This window comes from Artemia sp. Qi Xiang Cuo, chromosome 10 (assembly GCF_049724085.1).
Source record: "Artemia sp. Qi Xiang Cuo chromosome 10, ASM4972408v1, whole genome shotgun sequence".
NCBI lineage: Eukaryota > Metazoa > Arthropoda > Branchiopoda > Anostraca > Artemiidae > Artemia > Artemia sp. Qi Xiang Cuo.
The window spans coordinates 64,385,973-64,406,525 of record NC_142803.1 but is presented as its reverse complement, the minus strand read 5'-3'; the positions used below and the strand labels follow the sequence as shown (position 1 = coordinate 64,406,525).

Genomic DNA, 20,553 nt, shown 5'->3' with positions numbered 1-20,553 from the left:
AATAGGAAGATAAGTCTGCAAAAAAAAATTAGAATATTAGAAGCTACAGTGATGACAGTGGTCAAATATGGCCCTGAAGCATTGGCACTTCGAAAAGCGGATGAAGATTTGCTAGATGTTTAAAGATTGCCGAAGGTTGTTCTTTTCGACCAACCGTCTAGGGCTAAAAGGAAAGCAGGTCGTCCTCCTCTGGGGTGGGAGGACTTTATAAAGAAATATTTAAAGGAAATGGGAACTTCGTGGGAGGGTGTAAAAAGGGAGGCTCTGAATAGATTGGGATGAAGCAGGAGCGTGCGTAGCTGTGTTGGTCTCAGGCGGCTTGGTGCTGCGGTGAGTTGTTAGTAGTAGTAGTTTATGTTTGGAAGATTATCCTCATTATCTTAGAAGGTTTTCATCCTCAAAGATATAATTTCCAGAATTTCCAATTACTTTGAACAAAATAGCTATCTCAACATTTAGATTGGTTGTGTTTGGGGAAATGGTGGGCGTAGGAGGGAGGTTAGTTCCCCTACAATCACTTTTGACTATTAACAAGGGCACTAACCCTGTCAATTCTCAATCGAATGAGCTCTTTTCGGAGTTTCTATGACAAGAAATGACCATCTCAAAATTTCTATCAGATGCATTTCGGGAGAATACAAGGTGTGAGGAGGGGGTATCCACCCTCCAATCACTCTGAATCTTAAAAAGGGCACTAAAACTTCCCATTAGCGATCCAAAGAACCCTCTCCAAAGTTTATACGATCACCCTTTCCGTATTAACCTTAAATGCCCCCAGGGCATAACTTAAAACCCTTGCCCTGACGGTCGCGGGGGAGGTTGTCATCCTCAGAGACATGATTTCCGGATCTTTCAACTACATTGAAAAAAAAGGCTATCTCAAAATTTTGTTTGAATGTGTGTTGAGCGTGTGTGTGTGCGGGGGGGGGGGTATTTACCCTCCAATCACTTTCGACTATGAAAAAGAACACTACAACTAACTAACGGAACATATTTGTTTTTCCGTTAGTTTGGGAGAGTTTGCCAGAGGATTTGAGGAATGTTGGGGGTTTGCAGGAGTTTCGTAAGTTGCTAAAGAACCATTGTTTTGATGTGTATATTTTGGATGGATTATTCTGTGCCAGTTAAGTTATGTTTTTGAGGAGGGTTTAGTTGCAGCTGAATATGATTATAAATACTGTAATTTTGTTTGGTTGTTGTTTGGAAGTTCGTTAGTTTTCGGGTCCAGTAAGTTGAGTTCTAATTATGTTTTTTTTTTTTTTTTTTTTTTTTTTTTTTTTTTTTTTTTTTTTTAGGAGGGTTTTTTCCCGCACAAGCATGCTTCAGGGAATCGATGATGTATACTTTATACTTTATTTTTTTTAAAAATAAACCCAGTGTTACTTACTAGCCTTTTCCATTTCCAGTCGAATGAGCCGTTTTTGAAGTTTCTACTACAAATCCTTCGATACGAAGTGCCCTGGTCTAAACCAAAAAAAAAAAAAAAAATACATTGGGTCCACAACGCTTTGTAGATGGGGAGTGCTATTGCGCTGCCGACGATTAAAGAGCCCAATCTGTGTCCTCTAATTTAGGACTAGAGACTAAAGGAATGGAAGTCGAGAGTTAAGATTTGCAGCCCACTCTGTGGCCTCAAACCTAAGGACTTGCGACCAGGGCCAGATTTAAAGCTTGGACACCCCTAGGCCCAAGCGTGTTTGTCGTTTCGTTTTTGCGAGATTTTCTGGGAAGTCTTCGAAAATTCGCGGATAGTGGAAGCATTGAACAGAACGCAACTAGTGAGCCAAAAGTAATGAGAGAGAGATGTGATACAGGACTCTCAGCCACCCTTCTTAGATGAAATCTAACGGTTCATAAGTGACCACGGAATTCCTGTGTTGTTCTTAAATCCCTTTCTGTGATTAGGCTGCGTGGCAGCGGAATGCACCTGGCACTTCGACTATAAATAACATTGGTCCAGTTATTGTTAAGGAAAAACTCATCAGTTATAATTTTTTGTGCTACCCTAGGCCCGGGCCTATTGGTAAATCTAGGCCTGCTTGAGACTACAATAAAATAAGTCTAGGACTTTGATATGTAGTTAAATAAAAAAAAAAGTTTTTTGAACTGAAAGTAAGGAGTAAAATTAAAAATTTAAAACGAACAGAAATTAATACGTATATGATGGGGTGTATAAAGAGCGAGGTGTTGACGAGGGGTTGAATCCCCTCATATATATAATAATTTCTGTTCGTTTTAAGCTTTAATGTTGCTCCTTACTTTCAGTTAAAAAAACCTGTTTTCTTTATTTAATTTCTGACTGTTATTTTTAAATAATGCTGGGAAATCCGGCGCTCCCTTCATGGAAAATTCTCTTCTCCAATGAAAAACTCCTGCATGGGAAGATCCTCCTACGTAACCTCCTCCCCTTACCCCCTCTCCCCTACTAGAAAAAATCACCCCTGAAAACGTCTGTTTACTCAAATCAAAACCTTTATTTCAAAACGATTATACGATCGGGCCGATTCTGTTTTTTATTTTTGTGTTTTTTTTTTTTTTTTTTTTTTTTTTGTTAAGGCAATAGTAAATAATTCAAAAAGTTCACATATACACAATGCAATTTTCACATTTAGTGACACGGTCAAAACAAATACAATTTTCACAACAGTTACACAGTCGACAGAATTAAAATAACATATTTTTATAGATACAACCAGGAATGTAAATTATAAAGACGAATAAGCCCAGACACAAAACATTTTTCTTATCTTACATGAGGTGTAAATACTGGTTGAATTTTTGGTTTAGGTTCAGCAAAAGACCTTTGCAAGCTATTTCTATAAGGGAAAAAATCAGAAGGAAGTATATTAAGGAGGTTGGGATTTTTCAAGATACCCTTTCCTGATTTGAGACTAAGTTGTTGCCTTCTTTTTTCAAGGGTAACAAGTTTAAATTCTTGGAGGAGCGATATATAGGGGACTTTAGGAGATATAGGCGCCACAAGCAGGGCACGGTATTGAACTCGCTCCTATGTCTCTGACTGGTCATTAGTAAGGAAGAAATGCCATACTTGAGAACAATATTCTAAGATAGATCTAATGAAAGAAAGATAGAATCTCAAAAGATGCTCGACCGGAACACCATAACGAGATAGCAGCTTCATAGGAGATATACCCATATTTCCACGTTTGACTCTGCTTCCTACTTCTTTGTCCCACTTCATATCTGATGAAATATGGACGCTTAGCAGATTAATGACGGTCACCATCTGCTGTTGGTCTAGCGGAGGATAATGAGTTGGTTCTGTCGTTAAGAAAGAAATTGGTAGTACAACGGAGTGCCTATATTCACTACCATGTCGTTACTGGCAGCCTGGTTCTTAATGTCTTCGATGATACCATACGCGTTGCTTGGGGAGTCCTTGCGGCAAATTTCAGTTAATGACATATCATCGACGTACTTCCACCTTTCTGGATAGGACTCTGCCAGCTCGTTGACCATGACAAGCAACAAAAGAGGACCAAGGATTGTTCCTTGTGGCACTCCACAGTAGATTTGAACCTCGGTTGATTACGCGCTCTTATATTTAGTGCTTTGCTTTCGATCCGAAAGAAAGCTGGCAATGATACGAACTAAGGTAGGGATGATGCTATACCTTGTAAGTAACTTTTTGATGAGTTTACTGTGGTTGATCATGTCGAAAGCTTTTTTCAGTTATATTGCTATGAATGTTCATCCAGTAGCCGGGGTTGTCTGGGTTCTTGAGGATTTTGTCCAGGAGGCTTACCAAATAGTGAGCTGTTGAGGTCGTGGGAAGACTACCAAATTGCTTTGGATCCACTATGCTGATGATTTTTTCCTTTAGCCAGAATGAGAGGAATTGCTCGTAGACTTTGCTAAATACTGGTGTAAGAGTGATCGACCGAACTACAGTGAAGTCATTAGGTGCGTCTTTTTTAGGTGTGTCACATATCTTTTTTACATAAAGACGGGTAGTTGCCAGAAATGGTGATGTGGTTGAACAAATTTGACAGTGGTTGACTAAATTCACCTGGGAATGTTTTTATGATTTGGATTGGGATATCAATGGGCGTGACGCTTGTTGATTTTAGAATTCTAAGTTTTTTGGTCACGTTTTCTAAGCTTTTTTTTGGGTGCAAGTTCAGTACCATGCCCTGCTTGTGACGACTAAATCTCCTCAAGTTCCATATTGCTCTTCCAATATTTTAAACGTGTGGTAAATGAAAAAAAGAAGGCAGAGGCATGTTCACAATTGTGGAAATTATATCTAGAATAATTTCAACAACTAATATGGAATAACTAATGAAATTTCTAAAATTTGAAAAAAGTTTAAAATTTCTGCTGCTTGACCTATAAACAAAATAAGACCAGTATTCACAACCCTTGCAATATAAGAAAACAGTTTTGTGCCTGGGTTTGTTCGCCTTTATAACTTAGATGCCTAATTTTATATATAGATGTATATTATTTTAATTTTTGTCTTTTTAATTTTATCGACCGTGAAAGTGTTGTGAAAGTTGTATTTGTTTTGACCGCGTCACTGAATGTGAAAATTGCAGTTTGTATGTGTAGGCTTTTTGAATTATTTACTGTTGTCTTGACGAAAAAAAAACCAAGAATCGGCCCGACCGTGTAAGCGTTTTAAAATAAAGGAGAATTTGATTGAGTATACAGACGTTTTCAGGGGGGATTTTTCTGATGGGGGGGAGGGGGGGGGAAGGAGGTTGCGTAGGAGGACCTTTCCATGCAGGAATTTTTCATTGGAGAAGAGAATTTTCCACGAAGGGGACGCCGGATTTCCCAGGATAATTTAAAAAAAAAACAATCAGAAATTAAATAAAGAAAACAAGATTTTGAAATAAAGAAACTGAAAGTAAGGAGCAACATTAAAACATAAAACGAACAGAAATTATTACGTATATGACGGGATTCACCCTCTCGTCAATACCTCGCTCTTCATACACCCCCTAATATGCAGGCCTAGATTTACCAATAGGCCCCGGCCTAGGGGAGCACAAAAAAATATAACTGATGAGTTTTTTCTTAACAAAAACTGGACCAATGTTATTTACAGTCGAAGTGCCAGGTGCACTCCGCTGCCATGCAGCCTATTCACAGAAAGTGATTTAAGAACACCACAGGAACTCCGTGGCCACTTATGGACTGTTAGATTTCATCCAAGAAGGGCGGCTGAGAGTTCTGTATCACATCTCTCTTTCATTACTTTTGGCTTACCAGTTGTGTTCTGTTCAGTGCTTCCACTATCTGCAAATTTTCGAAGACTTCCCCGAAAGTGTCGCAAAAACGGAACGACAAACACGCTTTGGTTTAGGAGTGTCCAACCTCTAAATCTTGCCCTGGTCTCAAATCCTTCGGCTTGAGGGCACAGAGTGGGCTGCAAATCTTAACTCTCGACTTCCATTCCAGCAGTTTCTAGTCCTAAATTAGAGGACACAGAATGGGCTCTTAAATCGTAGGCAGCGCGATAGCGCTGCCCAACTAAAGAGCAGTGTGTTCCCAATGTATTATTTGTTTTTTGGTTTAGACCAGGGCACTTCGTATTGAAGGAGTTGTCGTAGAAACTTCGAAAACGGCTCATTCGATTGGAAATGGAAAGGGCTAGTGCCCTTTTTAATAGAAGAAAGATATTGGAGGAAGACTACCCCCCCCCCTCCCCCGGTCCCCACATTCAATCAAAATTTTGAGATAGCTATTTTTTTCAACGTAGTTGAAAGATCTGGAAACTATGGCTCTGGGGATGACAACCCCCCTCCCCACGGCCCTCAGAGCAAGGGTTCTAAGTTATGCGATGGGGGCATTGAAGGTTTGTATAGAAAGCCTTTCTATAAAGGGTGATCGTATAAACTATGAAGGGGGCTCATTGGTTTGCTAATCAGAAGTTTCAGTGCCGTTTTTGAGATTCAGATCGATCGAAGAGTGGATACCTTCTCCATACACCTTGTATATTCCCAAAATGCATCTGTTAGAAACTTCGAGGTGGCCATTCGTTGTCATAGAAACTTCCAAAAGAGCTCATTCGATTGAAAATTGAAAGGATTAGTGCCCTTTTTAATAGTCAAAATTGATTGGAGGGCAACTAACCTCCCTCCCTCACTCGCCTCTTCCCCAAACATATCCAATCTCAATTATGAGATAGCCATTTTGTTCAATGTAATTGAAAGTTTTGTAAATTATATCTTCGAGGATGGCAACCTTCTAAGAAGAGTATGAGGATAATATTCTAAGCGTAAAACTACCACAAATCACTATCAATAAAATAGATGAAACTCAAAACGAACAGAAATTACAATAAGTAGCCGAGTCAAACTCAAAATGATCCAACATTAACGTGAGTAGGGCTGATAACCCCTATGCCTTCTCAAGACCAGGACACAATTTTCGCTTTACTGAAAATAAAATACGTTTGAAATATTTTCACTTTTCTTACTTTCATAAATGAAAAAAAAATTATCAGAACCTTAACGAAGAAAAATGTATATGTCAATTTAACTGACAATTCACTGGTCATTTGTTTGTTAGTTTTTTTTTCAGTAGAGCGCAAATTGTGTTCTGGTCTTGAGAAGGCATAGAGGTTATCAGCCCTACTCATGTTGATTTTTGCTCGTTTTGAGTTTGACTTGGGTATATATTGTAATTTCTATTCGTTCTGAGTTCATTTATTAATTGATAGTGATTTGTAGTTATTTGACTTTATTTTTACTCATTCTTGGCTTAATGGAGCTCTTTACTTTTCTTTGAAAACTCGCCTGTGGAAGTTCTTTAAATTAATGTAAGTCATAGACTTATATTCTCCTGGTCTTTAGTCCCTAGATTAAAGACCATATAAATACAAGTTCTACACTTATACTCTTGTATTCTCATTTCCTACATAATAAACCGCAAAGCAGGTTATATGTCTACATTCTAACCTTTTCTCCCTAGGTTTATAATAGTTTTTAGCCATATGAAGGAAACGTCACACTCTTTAATGTTATTACTTTTTTTTCTACCTTCAATCACATTGTTTTCCTAAATAAACATAGTCCCTACCGAAAAAGAACTAAAAATTAATATAAAATTTTTATTCAACTCCTTAACCATCTGGAATGCCAAAACAATTTAACTTTAACAATTTCACATAAACCTAGACTATTTGGTATATTAGCATCACCATCTGTCATTCGCTTCTCAAGAACTTAAAAATTAATGACACTTGTTCATTTTGAGTTTACAAATTTCTTCTGCTCCTTAGACCTCCCAATACCTCTTCCTGCTTGAAAGTTCCCTTATCTCCCTCCGGAAAGTTCCCTTATCTCCCTCCGGTTTAGAGTTCATATCCATATAAGTCTACTGGTTGAATGGAATTTTCTAGATTAAATCTACATTTTTTAAACTGAAAAAAAATTCTTCAGTTGAAATCGGTAGGCCAATGCGACCAATAACTTTAATAGGTTCCATTATATTTTTTTTTATTAAAGTACCGTTAAATAATCTTAGCTACAAGAATTTCCGAATTATATTGAGTAAGGTTTTAAGTTTTTTTTTTCACTAAGACAGCTCAAATAGCTCCATGAATCTTTTTCACATTAAACCCATTTTAAAAGTTTCACACCAATGACGATACAGCATGTGCATAGAATACTGCACAATGTAGCGATGGGAAGACCCATACCCCCAATATTCGGCTAGAGAACAGGCAAAAGAGCATAAAGATTAAGACTTAAATGCATCAATTCCATTTTGGATCCCCCTACCCAACAAGAGCCATTAAAAGGGGGTAGGGGAGAACCGGGGTAGCTTCCCCAGGTATCATGGCTGGATAGATGGGATGGGATGGGGGGAGGGGGATTTCGTGTCATTTTATGAGACTTTTCACTTTGATTCGTTTTTTCTTGCTTATATTTGAGTCGGGAGAGTGGCACTGTAATTAACTTTTTCCCGGGCACCACCAACTCTATGAACGGCTCTGCTCTAACGAGTCAAACCTGTGGAAAATTCATACTTATTCATATTGGTTCAAAATACTGTCAAATATTAAGATAAAATGAATAAAACACTTTGTCTGGTCTAAGTCTATTTGTCAATAATTTTGGTAAATCCGTCTATATTAACCTAAAAGTGTATGTAGTTTTAACATTTAATTTAGACTCGTTATCTTTTACCTTTGCCAATATTTTTCAGTAAGGGATCGCTGAAAAACTTTCAAAAAAAAAGATAAAAATAAAAAGACAACACAGAAAATGTAATTACTACATATGGGGCGAAGTTTACCATTAAAATGAACCAACCCCAAAAGAACAGATTTCAGTAAGCAAAATTCCAAAAACTAAGAGATTAATATTATAGTTAAAACTTAGTGTTGACTAGGCTACAGGTTTTAATTCCAGAAAAGGATTAAGAGAAATTTTCTTTGAGAAGTGATGTACCTGAGGGGAAAAGCTGAAAAAAAATTAGCTAAAAAGTTGACCTCTTAAATTTGGTCGTGTTGCAACAGTTACAGCAACTCTTGCAACAGACATACTAATTTACAAACTTCATCTCGGTTCCAAAAAATGCTTAGCTTTAGCTATTACAAGGTTTTACTATCTGATACTGACAAAAAGTTAAGTTCATTTCAATACCAAACCCTTTCTATCTTTTGTCTCCTATTATAGGCTTATTTAAATACTTTTGAAAAAAACAAGAAAGTTATTAATGAAAATCCTATTAAAGGGATTTCAATTTAGCCATCAAATCATCTAGATTTCCTTCTTCTTGAACAACAGGCTCTTCAGCAGTGCCATCTGAAACCGGCACTTCATAAGCATAACTAAGTCCTTTAGCAACTTCCTTCTTAGCCTCATCAACCACAGCACTCTCACCTACAAGAGTAATACCCCAATCTTCTTCATGAACTACTGTTTCTTCTTTGGGTAGTTCAACAACGGGTTTTTCAATTGATTTTTTAGTGCTTTGTTGCTTTCGACAAAAGGAATCCTCACAGGTAGTATTTGGTTTGAGTTCCATCGTTGGGAAGAAGTCAGTAAGAGCGCTATATCCAAGGTATTTCGTAACTTGACCGAATTTCAGTAGGTATCTGAAAAAAAACTTTATTCTCAAAATTTCTAGAAGAAAAATATAATTAATCAGTTCAAAATCGAACTTCACAGATTTCTAAATCCAACCAAACCTTTAGGAGATCTTGGGACTTTCCCTGACATTGGAGTTTTTCAGTTATTTAGAACATCAGGCTGATTGGTGCTTCAAAATACATTTTAGAGAAAATTTTGGTTTATAGCACCTGGTGATCTGGTGCTTTATTCTGAAGATTATTTTATCTATCTTTTCACAGAGTTTAATGTTTTGAAAAATATTTATGTTACGAAATTACTTGTACAAACTGAACACCCACAACTAATCTAAAGACAAAATACAGCATAGAAATGTAAATAATTTCAAAAACCTGTTAAGAATTACTTTTCAAAAATGATTTTAAAATCCAGAAAAATAAATTATGTCTTCTACATCGAAAACGAAATATTGGCAAAAACAAAAAAACAAACAAACTAGTTTTATCTACAAGGAGTCTGTAAAGTCTGGACATAGTATCTGATCTGGCAAAACGCTTTTTATATAATCAATAATCAAAATATCTTATCTGTACTTTCAAAATTGGCTTAGAGGCTAAAGCTGAAAACTGTAGGTAGTGTAGGACAAGAAAAGCTTGTGGAAAAGCATGTTACTGATTCAGAATACTTGAATCACCGAGATAACGGGTGATTCGGACCAAAATTGATGGCCAATTGAGATTTATTCAATCGAGTTCACGCATATCGTTCGAAACATATTAATATTTGCATTGCAAATGGTTGATCTCATTCAAGATGGAAAAAATATAATGCAATTTCAAATAGAAGTTATTTTTAAAATATATATCTAAAACGAAGCTTAATTTTAACTACAAATAACTAATATCCAAATATACTATGTTTACAGACTTTACAGAGACCATTTACGGAGAGATAAAAGAACTCATCAGCGCTACATAGGCTAAATTATGATTTTTTTTTTTTTTAGGCTTTTAAGAAAGGAGGGGGAGTGAAAACCTCCAGCGAGAGGTTTTGACCATACCTGTCCAAAGGTGCACCTATTTTTTGGATCCGCTACCATTTTTGATGGGTTTTTGGTCCTTTTTTAAACTTAAAAAAATGGTGTTTTGTAGTTACTTTATATTGTCAAGTAGCCTTGATAATTATAACCCTTTCTGATCAGATTCAAATCAGTCAGGAAGCCACATGAGAGAAATGATGATATTTGAAGTTTTAGGTGATCAACAAGCAGCAGAAAGCTTGAAAATTCCATCCGACGTAATCAACCTTTCTGAATGCGAAAATCATTTTTATATAGTCAACAAATGGGTACTACATTCCCATTTCCTCAAATTTCCCAATAATCAATCTAAACTGACAAGAATTCCCTTAAAATCAATAAAAAAATAAATTCAAAAATGCTCAATTATAGGTCAAGTCAAAGGAAATTGAATAACGTTCAATGTCCTTTTTCTAAAATTCCTTTATCTTTTGCTGTTCAATAGTAATCTTAAAAAATAGACAAAAAAGATAAAATAGTTTATAGAACTTTGGGAATAATCTTGTTTCATCTTGAAAATTTACCTACATAATGTGTGTTTTTTATTAATGGACTCGGTGTGAAATTTGTGGTTCAACAAAATCCGGGATCTAGAAATTCTCCGACCCTTTTCCTTTTTCACCTATAATCGAAGAAGTGGAATAACCCAATTTTTAGCTTGGATAGCCAGAGGCATATATCCAGCACGAATGCGCATGTCCAGGTAAACATTTTGACCATCTAACCAAAAAACACATTTCACCATCTAAAAGGAACAGTTTTTCCTCGTGTTATGGTTGCACAAGTGAAAACAATAATCAGAGAAATTGAAGACAGTGCATTCTAAAAGATTCAGATGATACTTGACTGCTCAGATTCGAATGTGATAGGTCCTTCTGTACTTGAACAGTCCCTTGAATTAGCGACATCAAGTGATGAGGAGCTTGGTAGCAGTTTGTATATTGGAATGCAAAACAATGACCAAGAAAATGAAGTGGGATTTACTTTGGTGGCTGTAGTGGTAAATGTTTGAATGCTTCTTTTATGCTCCATAATTAGTGTTTCTAGTTCTGTAAATTTTAAAGTTCTGTAATTTTTATCCCCGTAGTAGCATAATATTTGTAGGCATGAATAAATAATGATTTGGAGGTAGTAGGCTTGAGATTGTCTGTGCAGGATTTCCACTCTTGTTGATAGAAGAGCATCGCCAAGTGCTGAAAACCATGTTATAGCCAAGATGGGCCACGGATTGAACAAAGCCCCCATTCATGGAGGTCCCAGAGACTTCTTGCTGTCCGGTTCTAAGCCGGCTTAATCAATTCGGTGTAGACTTGAGAAAATATGTGATCCCCGTCCTGAACTGGCATCCGGGATTATTGCTTTTCCTGAGGCGAAAATAATTTCAATAATTTAAAGAACATGAAAACTAGAACTTGGAATGTTACGAAGTTGAAAAATAACTATCGTATTGATATTTTGACTGACGAATTCAGACAATTCGAACTGAACTTATTAGGAGTGTCAGAATCGCATATCCCACGGGTAGGAAGTATGAAATTAGGTGATATACAATTTGTTTGCTCAGGCAGGAAGGATGGGGTACATAGACAGGGAGTAGGGCTCATGATGAATAAGGAAGCTGCTAAGTCTTGTATAGGCTGGGAAGGTATTAATAATAGAAAACTAATTGCTCATTTAATGACTAAAAAGTTTTGGGTATCAGTTCTAGTAGTATATGCCCCCTGTAGAACCAACTGACGGAGATACTAGTGTCTCAGATAAATTTTATTTGCTGTTACAGGAGCAAAAAGACTGTGCCCCAGGCAGAAATAGGGTGTTTTTACTGGGAAATTTAAACACCCAGGTCGGTAGAAATAGGGATAGATGGTATCCTAGCCTAGGTAAATTTTGTATAGGAAAAGAAAGCAGTAATGAATACAGGACTTTTGCAATTTTGTAAGTATAACAATCTAGTTATAACCAATACGGTGTTTGATCATAAAATGCCTCATAAGTTAACATGGTATTCACGTGATGGTAAGACAGCAAACCTTATTGATTATGTTATAGTAAACCGAAGACTGGCAGGATCAATACAAGATACTAGGGTATATAGGAGTGCCGTTATTAATGTTAAAAGTAAAGATCGCCATCTAGTAGTGTCAAAGGTTAATTTAAGACTGAAACATTGGAAGGGTAACTACCTCCCGGGAAGTTATGATGTTGGTAGACTCCAGGATAAGAATTTAAGAGAAACTTTCCAGGAAGAGTTGAATACTAAACTTGGAAGTTTAAAATTTGATAATGTGGAAGATGGTTGGAATAATTTTAGAAAAAATAATTTGTGAAGTTGCGGAAGGTGTCTTAGGGAAGAAAGCTAGAACTGCAGCTAAGGATATTAGTGAAAAGGTTTATGTTTGATAGAAAGGAGAAAGGACTTGTACAAGAATTACCTTAGTGATAGATCATGTGAAAATAAAAGGAATGTAAAGAAACTGGAGAAAGCATTAAAATATGAACCAAGGAGGTGTGAAGTGAAGGCCATGAATAAAATTGCCGAGGATCTGGAAGATGCAGCTAGACGGCATAATAGTAGAATATTGTACTGGCATGTTAACAAATTGAGAGGGAGTAGTCAATGCGGACTTGGCCGAATTAAAGATAGGAATGGGGCCGCAATTACCGATAAGGAAAAAACTAAAGAGAGATGTGCGGAACATTTCGAGAATTTGCTTAACCGAGATAGAGTTGAAGGAAGAGAAATAGAGGAAAATGAAAAAGTTTGTGATACTTTGGATGTGAAGGATGATTTGTTTTGTGAGGAGGAATTAGCGACTGTACTAAAAGGACTAAAAAATAATAAGGCTCAATGTGCTGATAGGGTGGTAAATGAGTTTCTCAAATATGGTGGCTCTGAGGTTAGAAATAAGTTACTGAAGATTATGAATATGATTTTTGAAAAGGGGGAAGTACCTAACGATTTTAGGAAAACCTTAATTAAGTCACTATAAGAAAGGTGATAAAAGTGAGTGTGGTAATTATCGACAAATTAGTCTGGTCTCTGTAGGTAGTAAATTACTTAGTAATATGATGCTTTTTAGATTGAGAGATGCCGTAGACAAAGTTTTAAGAGAAGAACAATGCGGTTTTAGAAAAGGTAGAGGATGTGTCGACCAAATTTAATTTGGATGGATAATTTCATAGAATTTCTATATTATTCCCCAGAAATGAGGACCCCACAGCCTCAAGTAATTCCCTGTATGCTGGCTTGCCCCATCCCCGTATGCTTGCTTACCCGATTTCTATTGTCAAGCCTTCTGCTGCTCACTGTTCACCTACTAGTCACATTTTCGAAGAGTGGCTCCCTGATTAAATGGGGATTCTTTTGCATTAGACATTTACTGTCAAAAAGGATTTGTTTATTTCCAGTTACTACGGGTCGTGGATCACTCTTTACTAGGTTGCAGCTATTGCAGTTTGTTTGTGTCAGCTTGTTTTGTACATCCCAAACCTTACTGAACATTCAAACATACATGCAAACTTCGGCGTTCGTAAATTTCTAAAGATACCGACGTAGAACCTTATGAGAACATATTAACTTTTCTAAGAAATCAAAGCACAGCTCAACCTTTTCTCAATCTGTCAACCTTTTCTACACATCCCAATGTGAACCTTTTTTGCACATATTTTACTCTTTTGTGTCTACCAACCTTTGAATTTTGTTACGAAATTTTAATCTTATCAATCTCTTCTTTCCGAAGTCCATGCAAATTTTCTGAAAAAGATATGATAGAATGCATTGCATTTTCGTAGCTTCACCAAATCACCCCAATATAAACAAGAAAAGTCAAATCGGTTTCTAACCTTAAATAAGCTATTCACTTATTGGATTTACAAGTTTTCATTGATTTGACCTATTGTATTTTTAATCTTTTCCACCAAAGTTGAACAATGACCAATAAAATAGGATTTCAAACTTTGCAACACATGTGAACCATTCATTGTTAAATCTACGTGTAAAGTTGCTTAAACCCACGCGGCATAAATTACGTGGGTATTATTGTTGTCCATTACTCTTGGTACTTACGAGACAGACTGCACTGGATCTTTACTTGTATGTGATCGCTCTTTACTAGGATGCTGTTTTTACTGCGACCACGATCTTTCAGATTATTTACTTTTAGTTTACTTGTCTCAGCTTTTTTGTACATGTCATCTTACATATAAACTTTTTCTGTACACGTAATCTTCTGATGATATCAACGTCCATTTTAACCTTTCCTGAACACGTCAACTTTTTTTCCACTTTTCAGCTTTTCTGAAGATGTCAAAGTACGTGTCAACCTTTACCGAATCTCAGATTTCTGCACATGTCAACCTTGTCTGAACATGCAAAAATACCTGTAAACCTTTCTTATACAAGTTAACCTTTGTATACATGTCAACATTGTTTTTGGTAAATCTACAAGTCAAGTTGCATAAATCCATGCAGCATAAAACTAATTGGTTATATCCGGTCATGGGTTGCCCACTATTGATGATATTTACGAGATAGACTGTACTTGAGACGTACAGTCTGGACACGTACTGTACTTGACACGTACTTTGACATCTTCAGAAAAGCTGAAAAGTGGAGAAAAAGTTGACTTGTTCAGGAAAGGTTGAAATTGACGTAGAAATCATCTTTAGCTAATTATGATTCAAATCAGTAAATCTAATACATACTTCAGTGAATTTTGAACAAGAAATCCAGCTACGATGCCCATTGTAGTAGGAAGACTTGCTGCACAAACGCCATCTTTCTTCAATGTTTTCTCATCAATATTTGAAGCGACTACAAGAGGTGGCACACACTGAAAAACGAAAAAATCAAGTAGTTACACCTCGAACATGGTACAATGTAGCTATATAGCCAAATGAAATATAGCCTACTTCAAGTAACCAAATATTATTCCAGTCAAAATGGGGCGAAAAGTCAATACAAAGATGAAAAATCCAATCGCTTATTAGAAAAGGAAAATCACGGGATAAGTACAGGAAATTAAAAGAGACAAAATCAGAGAAAAAATGTTTCCAAGTTCAAACATTAGCTATAATATAACTTGAAAGAGGTTTTTTCAGAAGTTATGCAAATTTAAATTAAGTAGACAAACAAGTCTGAATTAGTCAAAGTAAGGGGCGGAGCACAATTTTAGAACAATAAGAGATTTTCAAAAAACTAAAAAAATTATCAATTTCAGAAACAAAATGTACAAACATTTAAATGGACAAAAATCAAATTTTCCTGACTGGACTTTCACAGTTAATCTTCGTTCTTTCAATTATCCAGTATATCAAGTAAAAATACTTTTTATCCACTCCCCCTAGACTTATCTTCAGTTTCTTCATAAATAATAACCGTAATGTTCTCAATTTTTTTTTGTTAAAACTTCATTCCTCCTGAGCTTCGGTGAAATCTTCCCACCTGGCGTCGCAGTGACGAATGTGCGGATTGGACATCATGTTTATACATACTCATAAATGTATTTCTCAGTTCAACTCCCCGTCGACTCCTAGGTGGTTGCCATTGTTGCAATTAGTATGGAAACAAGAATATAAAAAGGAAACAAGAAATTTCAATTTCCAATGAAATGAGCCACTTCTGAAGTTTACATGACCTTTCCTTGCATAAAAACCTTACATATCCCCGGGCATAACTTGAAGCACTTGCCTCTGGGCTCTGGGGGTTTGTGCCAACCTCGGAGTTTTTTATCTGATGTTTGAACTACTTTTAACAAAATGACTGTCTCAAAATTTTTATCGGATCAGTTTGGGGTAAAAGACCGTGGGGGGCTAATTGCCCTTCGATCTCTTTTGACTCTACAAAAGTGAACTAAAACTCTCCATTTTAGTTCAAATGAGCCCTCTCTGAGGTTTATATGAGCCTCCCTTCTATAAGAACCACATATGCCCCCAGGGCATAACTTACAACGCATGTCCCCAGACCCTGGGGGTTTGTGTCGACCCAGGAGTATTAATATCTAATGTTTGCTCTATTTTAGACAAAATGGCCATCTGAAAAATTTTTATCGGATGAGTTTGAGGGGAAAAACGTGGAGGGGAGGGACTAGTTGCCCTCTGATCTCTTTTGACTCTGAAAAAGTAAACTAGAACTTTTAACTTCCAAACAAATGAGCCATCTTTGAAGTTTAAACGCGCATCCCTTCTATAAGTACAACACTTTCCCTATGCCATAACTTAAAACGCCTACCCCGGGCCCTGGGAGGTTGTGTCGACACTGAATTTTTTGATATCTGAACCTTTAACAATTTTGACAAAATTGCTATATCAAAATTTTGATCTGATGCATTTGGGGGAAAAGGGCATGGGGGGAGAAGGCTAATTACCCTTCGATTACTTTTGACTCTTAAAAAGTGACCTAGAACTTTCAATTTCAAATCAATTGAGTACTCTCTGAAGTTTATACGAGCATCCCTTCCATAAGAACCATATATGACTCCAGTGCATAACTTACAACACCTTCCCAGGGGACCTGAGGGTTTGTGTCGACACCGGAGTTTTTTTTTTCAGATGTTTGAACTATTTAAAAAAAAAAATGGTTATCTCAAAATTTTTATCGGGGGTTTGGAGAAAAAAGGCCTGGAGGGGGAGGGACCAGTTGCCCTCTGATCTCTTCTGACTCTGAAAAAGGGAACCGGAATTTTTAATTTTCAATCAAATGAGCCCTCTTTGAAGTTTATGCGCGCATCCCTTCTATAAGAACGATATTTTTCCCCCATGACATCAACTTTAAACACCTACCCCCGGGCCCTGGGGAGTTGTGTCGACAACTAAGTTTTCGATATCTGAAGTTTGAATAATTTTTGACGAAATGGCTATATCAAAATTTTTATTTGAAGCATTTGGGGGGAAAAGGGCGTGGGGGGAGAAGCCTAATTGCCCTCCGATCACTTTGACTCTTAAAAAGTGGTCTAGAACTTTCAATTTTCAATCAAACGAGCTTTCTCTAAGTTTATACGAGCATCCCTTCCATAAGAACCATATATACCTCCAGGGCATAACTTACAACACCTACCCTCGGGCCCTGGGAGTTTGTGTCGACACCAGAGTTTTTGTTATCATATATTTGAACTATTTTTAAAAAATAGTTATCTCAAAATTTTTATCAGATCGGTTTGGGGAAAAGGGTTTGGGGACGGGGAGGGCGCAAGTTGCCGTTGGATCTCTTTTTTTTTTTTTTAAAGTGAACTAGAACTTTCAATTTCCAATCAAATGAGCTCTCTCTGAAGTTTAAACGAGTATCCATTCCATAAAAGACATACATTCCCCCAGGGCATAACTTACAACGACTCCCCCGGTTCCTGTGGGTTTGTGGCAACATCAGTGTTTTTCCTATCTCACCTTTTAAATATTTTTGACTTATAATAGCATTCTCAAAATTTTTACCTGATGCATTTGGGAAAAAAGGGTGTAGAGGGGCGGGGGGCTAGTTGCGCTCCAATGTCTTTTGACTCTTAAAAAGTGAACGTGAACTTTCACACAAATTATCCCTTTCTGAAGTATAAACGAGCATACCGTCCATAAGAAGCACATATGCCCCAAAGGCATAGCTTACAATACCTGCCCCCGTGCCCTGGGGGGCTGGCAGCCACAGCCCTGGGGGGCTGTGGCTGAGGTTTTGTTTTCTATCCTTTTAACTATTTTTAACAAAATAGCTATTTTAAAATTTTTATTTGATGTATTTGGGGGGAAAAGGCGTGGAAGGGGGGGGGGGGCTAGTTGCCGTCTGGATCTCTTTTGACTCTTAAAAAGTGAACTAGAAATTTCACATTCCAATCAAATGAGCCCTCTCTGACGTTTATGCAAACATCCCTTCCATAAAAAGCTTAAACACCCCCGGGGCATAACTTACAACCCTTGCCCTTAGGCTGTGGGGGGTTGTGTCGACACATGAAATTTTGTTATCTGACCCTTGAACTACCTTTAACAAAACGGTTATCTCAAAAGTTTTATCTGATACATTTGGGGAAAGGGAAGGTGGGGGGAGGCTTGCCGCCGTCTGATCACATTTGAATCTTAAAAAGTGTTTTGCAACTTACAATTTCCAATCAAATTAGCCCTCTATGAATTTTATACGAGCATCCCTTCCACAACAACCATATATGCCCCAGGGCATAACTTACAACGCCTGCCCCCGAGCCCTGGAGGGCTGTGTCGACACCGGAGCTTTGTTATCTAAACTTTAAACTATTTTTAACAAAATTTCTATCTCAAAATTCTTGATACATTTGGGGAAAAAAAGGGGGGGCTAGCTGCGATTTGATCACTTTTGACTTATTAAAAGTGAACTAGAACTTTAAATTTCCAATTAAATGAGCCCTCTTTGAAATTTACACGAGTATTTCTTCCATAGAACCTTATATGTCCCCAGGGAGTAACTTACAACGTCTGTCCCCAGGCCCTGGGGGTTGTGTCGACATCGGAGTTTTGTTATCTGACCTTTGAATTATTTTTAACAAAATGGTTATCTCAAAATTTTTATCTGATACAATTGGGTGAAAAGGGCGTGACGGGGGGGGGGCTAATTGCCCTCAGATCTCTTTTGACCCTAAAAAAGTAAACTACAACTTTTAATTTCCAATCAAATAAGCTCTCTCTAAAGTTTTTACAAGGATCCCTTCAATTACAACCATATTTGCCCCAAGGGCATAACTTACATTTGGGGAAAAGGTGGGCGTTAGAGGAGGGTTGGTTGCCCTCAAATCACTTTCGACTATTAAAAAAGGGCACTAGCCCTTTGAATTTACAATCGAATGAGCCCCTTTTCAAAAATCTACGACAAAGATTCCAATAAAAACCTTATATGGTCCCAGGGCACAACTTATACCCCTTACCCTGAAGACTGTGGAGGGAGTGTCCTGCTCAAAGGTATAATTTCAAGAATTTGCAACAGCGTGGAACAAAATGGCTATCTCAAAATTTGGATTGGATAAGTTTGGGGAAATGGTGGGCGTGGAAGGGGTGTTAGTTGCCTTCCAATCACTTTCGACTATTAAAAAGGACATAAGCCACTCCAAGTTCCAATCGAATGAGCCCTTTTCGAAGTTTCTACGACAACTCCTTCGATACGAAGTGCCCAGGTCTAAAGGAAAAAAAAATAATACATTGTGCCAACACCAATCTTTACTTAGGCAGCGCTATTACGCTGGCTATGATTACTTCAAAATTATGCTGTTTCTAGGGCAGTATTACATCTGTCTAAGCGTTGCCATGTTGTACCTTAAAAGAAAACAGGCAAAAATAATTTGTTTTGTTTGACAACATTTTCTGTCCGTAAGCTGTTTGATGGCTTCTGTTTTAAACTTTTTCTTTTGGATTTCCCCAAGGATATATTCAATATATGGTCAGCCGGGTATTAAAAGGAGGTATCTCCATAACTATAAATCGTCAGAAGAGCAGAAAAAAAGCCTCACGACTTTTTTATTTCTCGTCTGATAACCGTAGAACAAAAAGGGATTAATATGTATTGACCTGACATATCGATCCGTTTTTGTTTTACGGTTATCAGAGGGGAAATAAAAAAGTTGTGTTTTTTTCTGTTCTTCCGAAAATTTACAATTATGGAGATATCTCCTTTTGATACCCGACTGACGATATGTTAAATGATAGGGCGAGGATTAATAAAAAATTATAAACGCAGTTTTTACTGCCAAATCCCATGTTTCACCTAATAAGTAGATAGTAATTTTGAGGTAGCACATTGTGTTTGTGACAAGTCAATCGTCACGGTACAGTTCGTGGTAACGAACTGTACAGTAATTTTTATGACGATTGACGTGTCACAAGCACATTGTGCTTTCTCAAAATTACTCTCTAGTAGTCCATCGATATCTACATATCTACTATCATCAACAGGTTATTGCCAAACATTACGCCTCTACCCAAAAACTGCTCTGCACGTCAAGCCTAAGTTTAATCACAATATTATGCAATATTATGTGCGCAATATTATGCAATATTAAGTGCGCAATATTATACACGCAAGATTATGTGCGCAATATTATACACGCAATATTATGTGCGTGTAAGATTTAACTAAACTTTATTTAATATGTCGTAACTAGCAAAATCAGCTTCACTTGTATCGTAGCCAGTTTTTATTTGAGTTATTTTCCTAATCTTTACCCAATAGTCAAGCTTTTTTTTCATATTGAGCAACAGATATATTCGAACATTTCAACCATTAAGTTCAAAATCATACCCAATAGTAAAACCCAATAATATATCAATAATACCCAATTTTTTGATCATTTTAAATATCCAATTATTCGAAAAAAAATTGTTTATATATTCGAATGTTTCAACCATTAAGTTCAAAATCATATCCAATAGTAAAGTAATAATACCCAATTATTCGAATATTTTAAATACCCAATAATTCGAACG

General features: G+C 36.9%; 1 protein-coding gene across 2 annotated transcripts in view; it reads right to left on the bottom strand.

Annotated features, from left to right (window-relative positions):
• Positions 1-7,059: 7,059 nt before the first annotated feature.
• Positions 7,060-20,553, bottom strand: part of Uba5 (Ubiquitin-like activating enzyme 5) — a 47,081-nt gene continuing 33,587 nt past the window's right edge. For both annotated transcript variants that reach the window (XM_089095669.1, XM_089095671.1), the window contains exons 6-7: positions 14,833-14,960; positions 7,060-9,076 (exon numbers count right to left, since the gene is read on the bottom strand). In XM_089095669.1, coding sequence (XP_088951795.1) covers positions 8,707-9,076; positions 14,833-14,960 — 498 coding nt within the window. In that variant the 3' untranslated portion in view covers positions 7,060-8,706. The remainder of the gene's footprint in view (positions 9,077-14,832; positions 14,961-20,553) is intronic.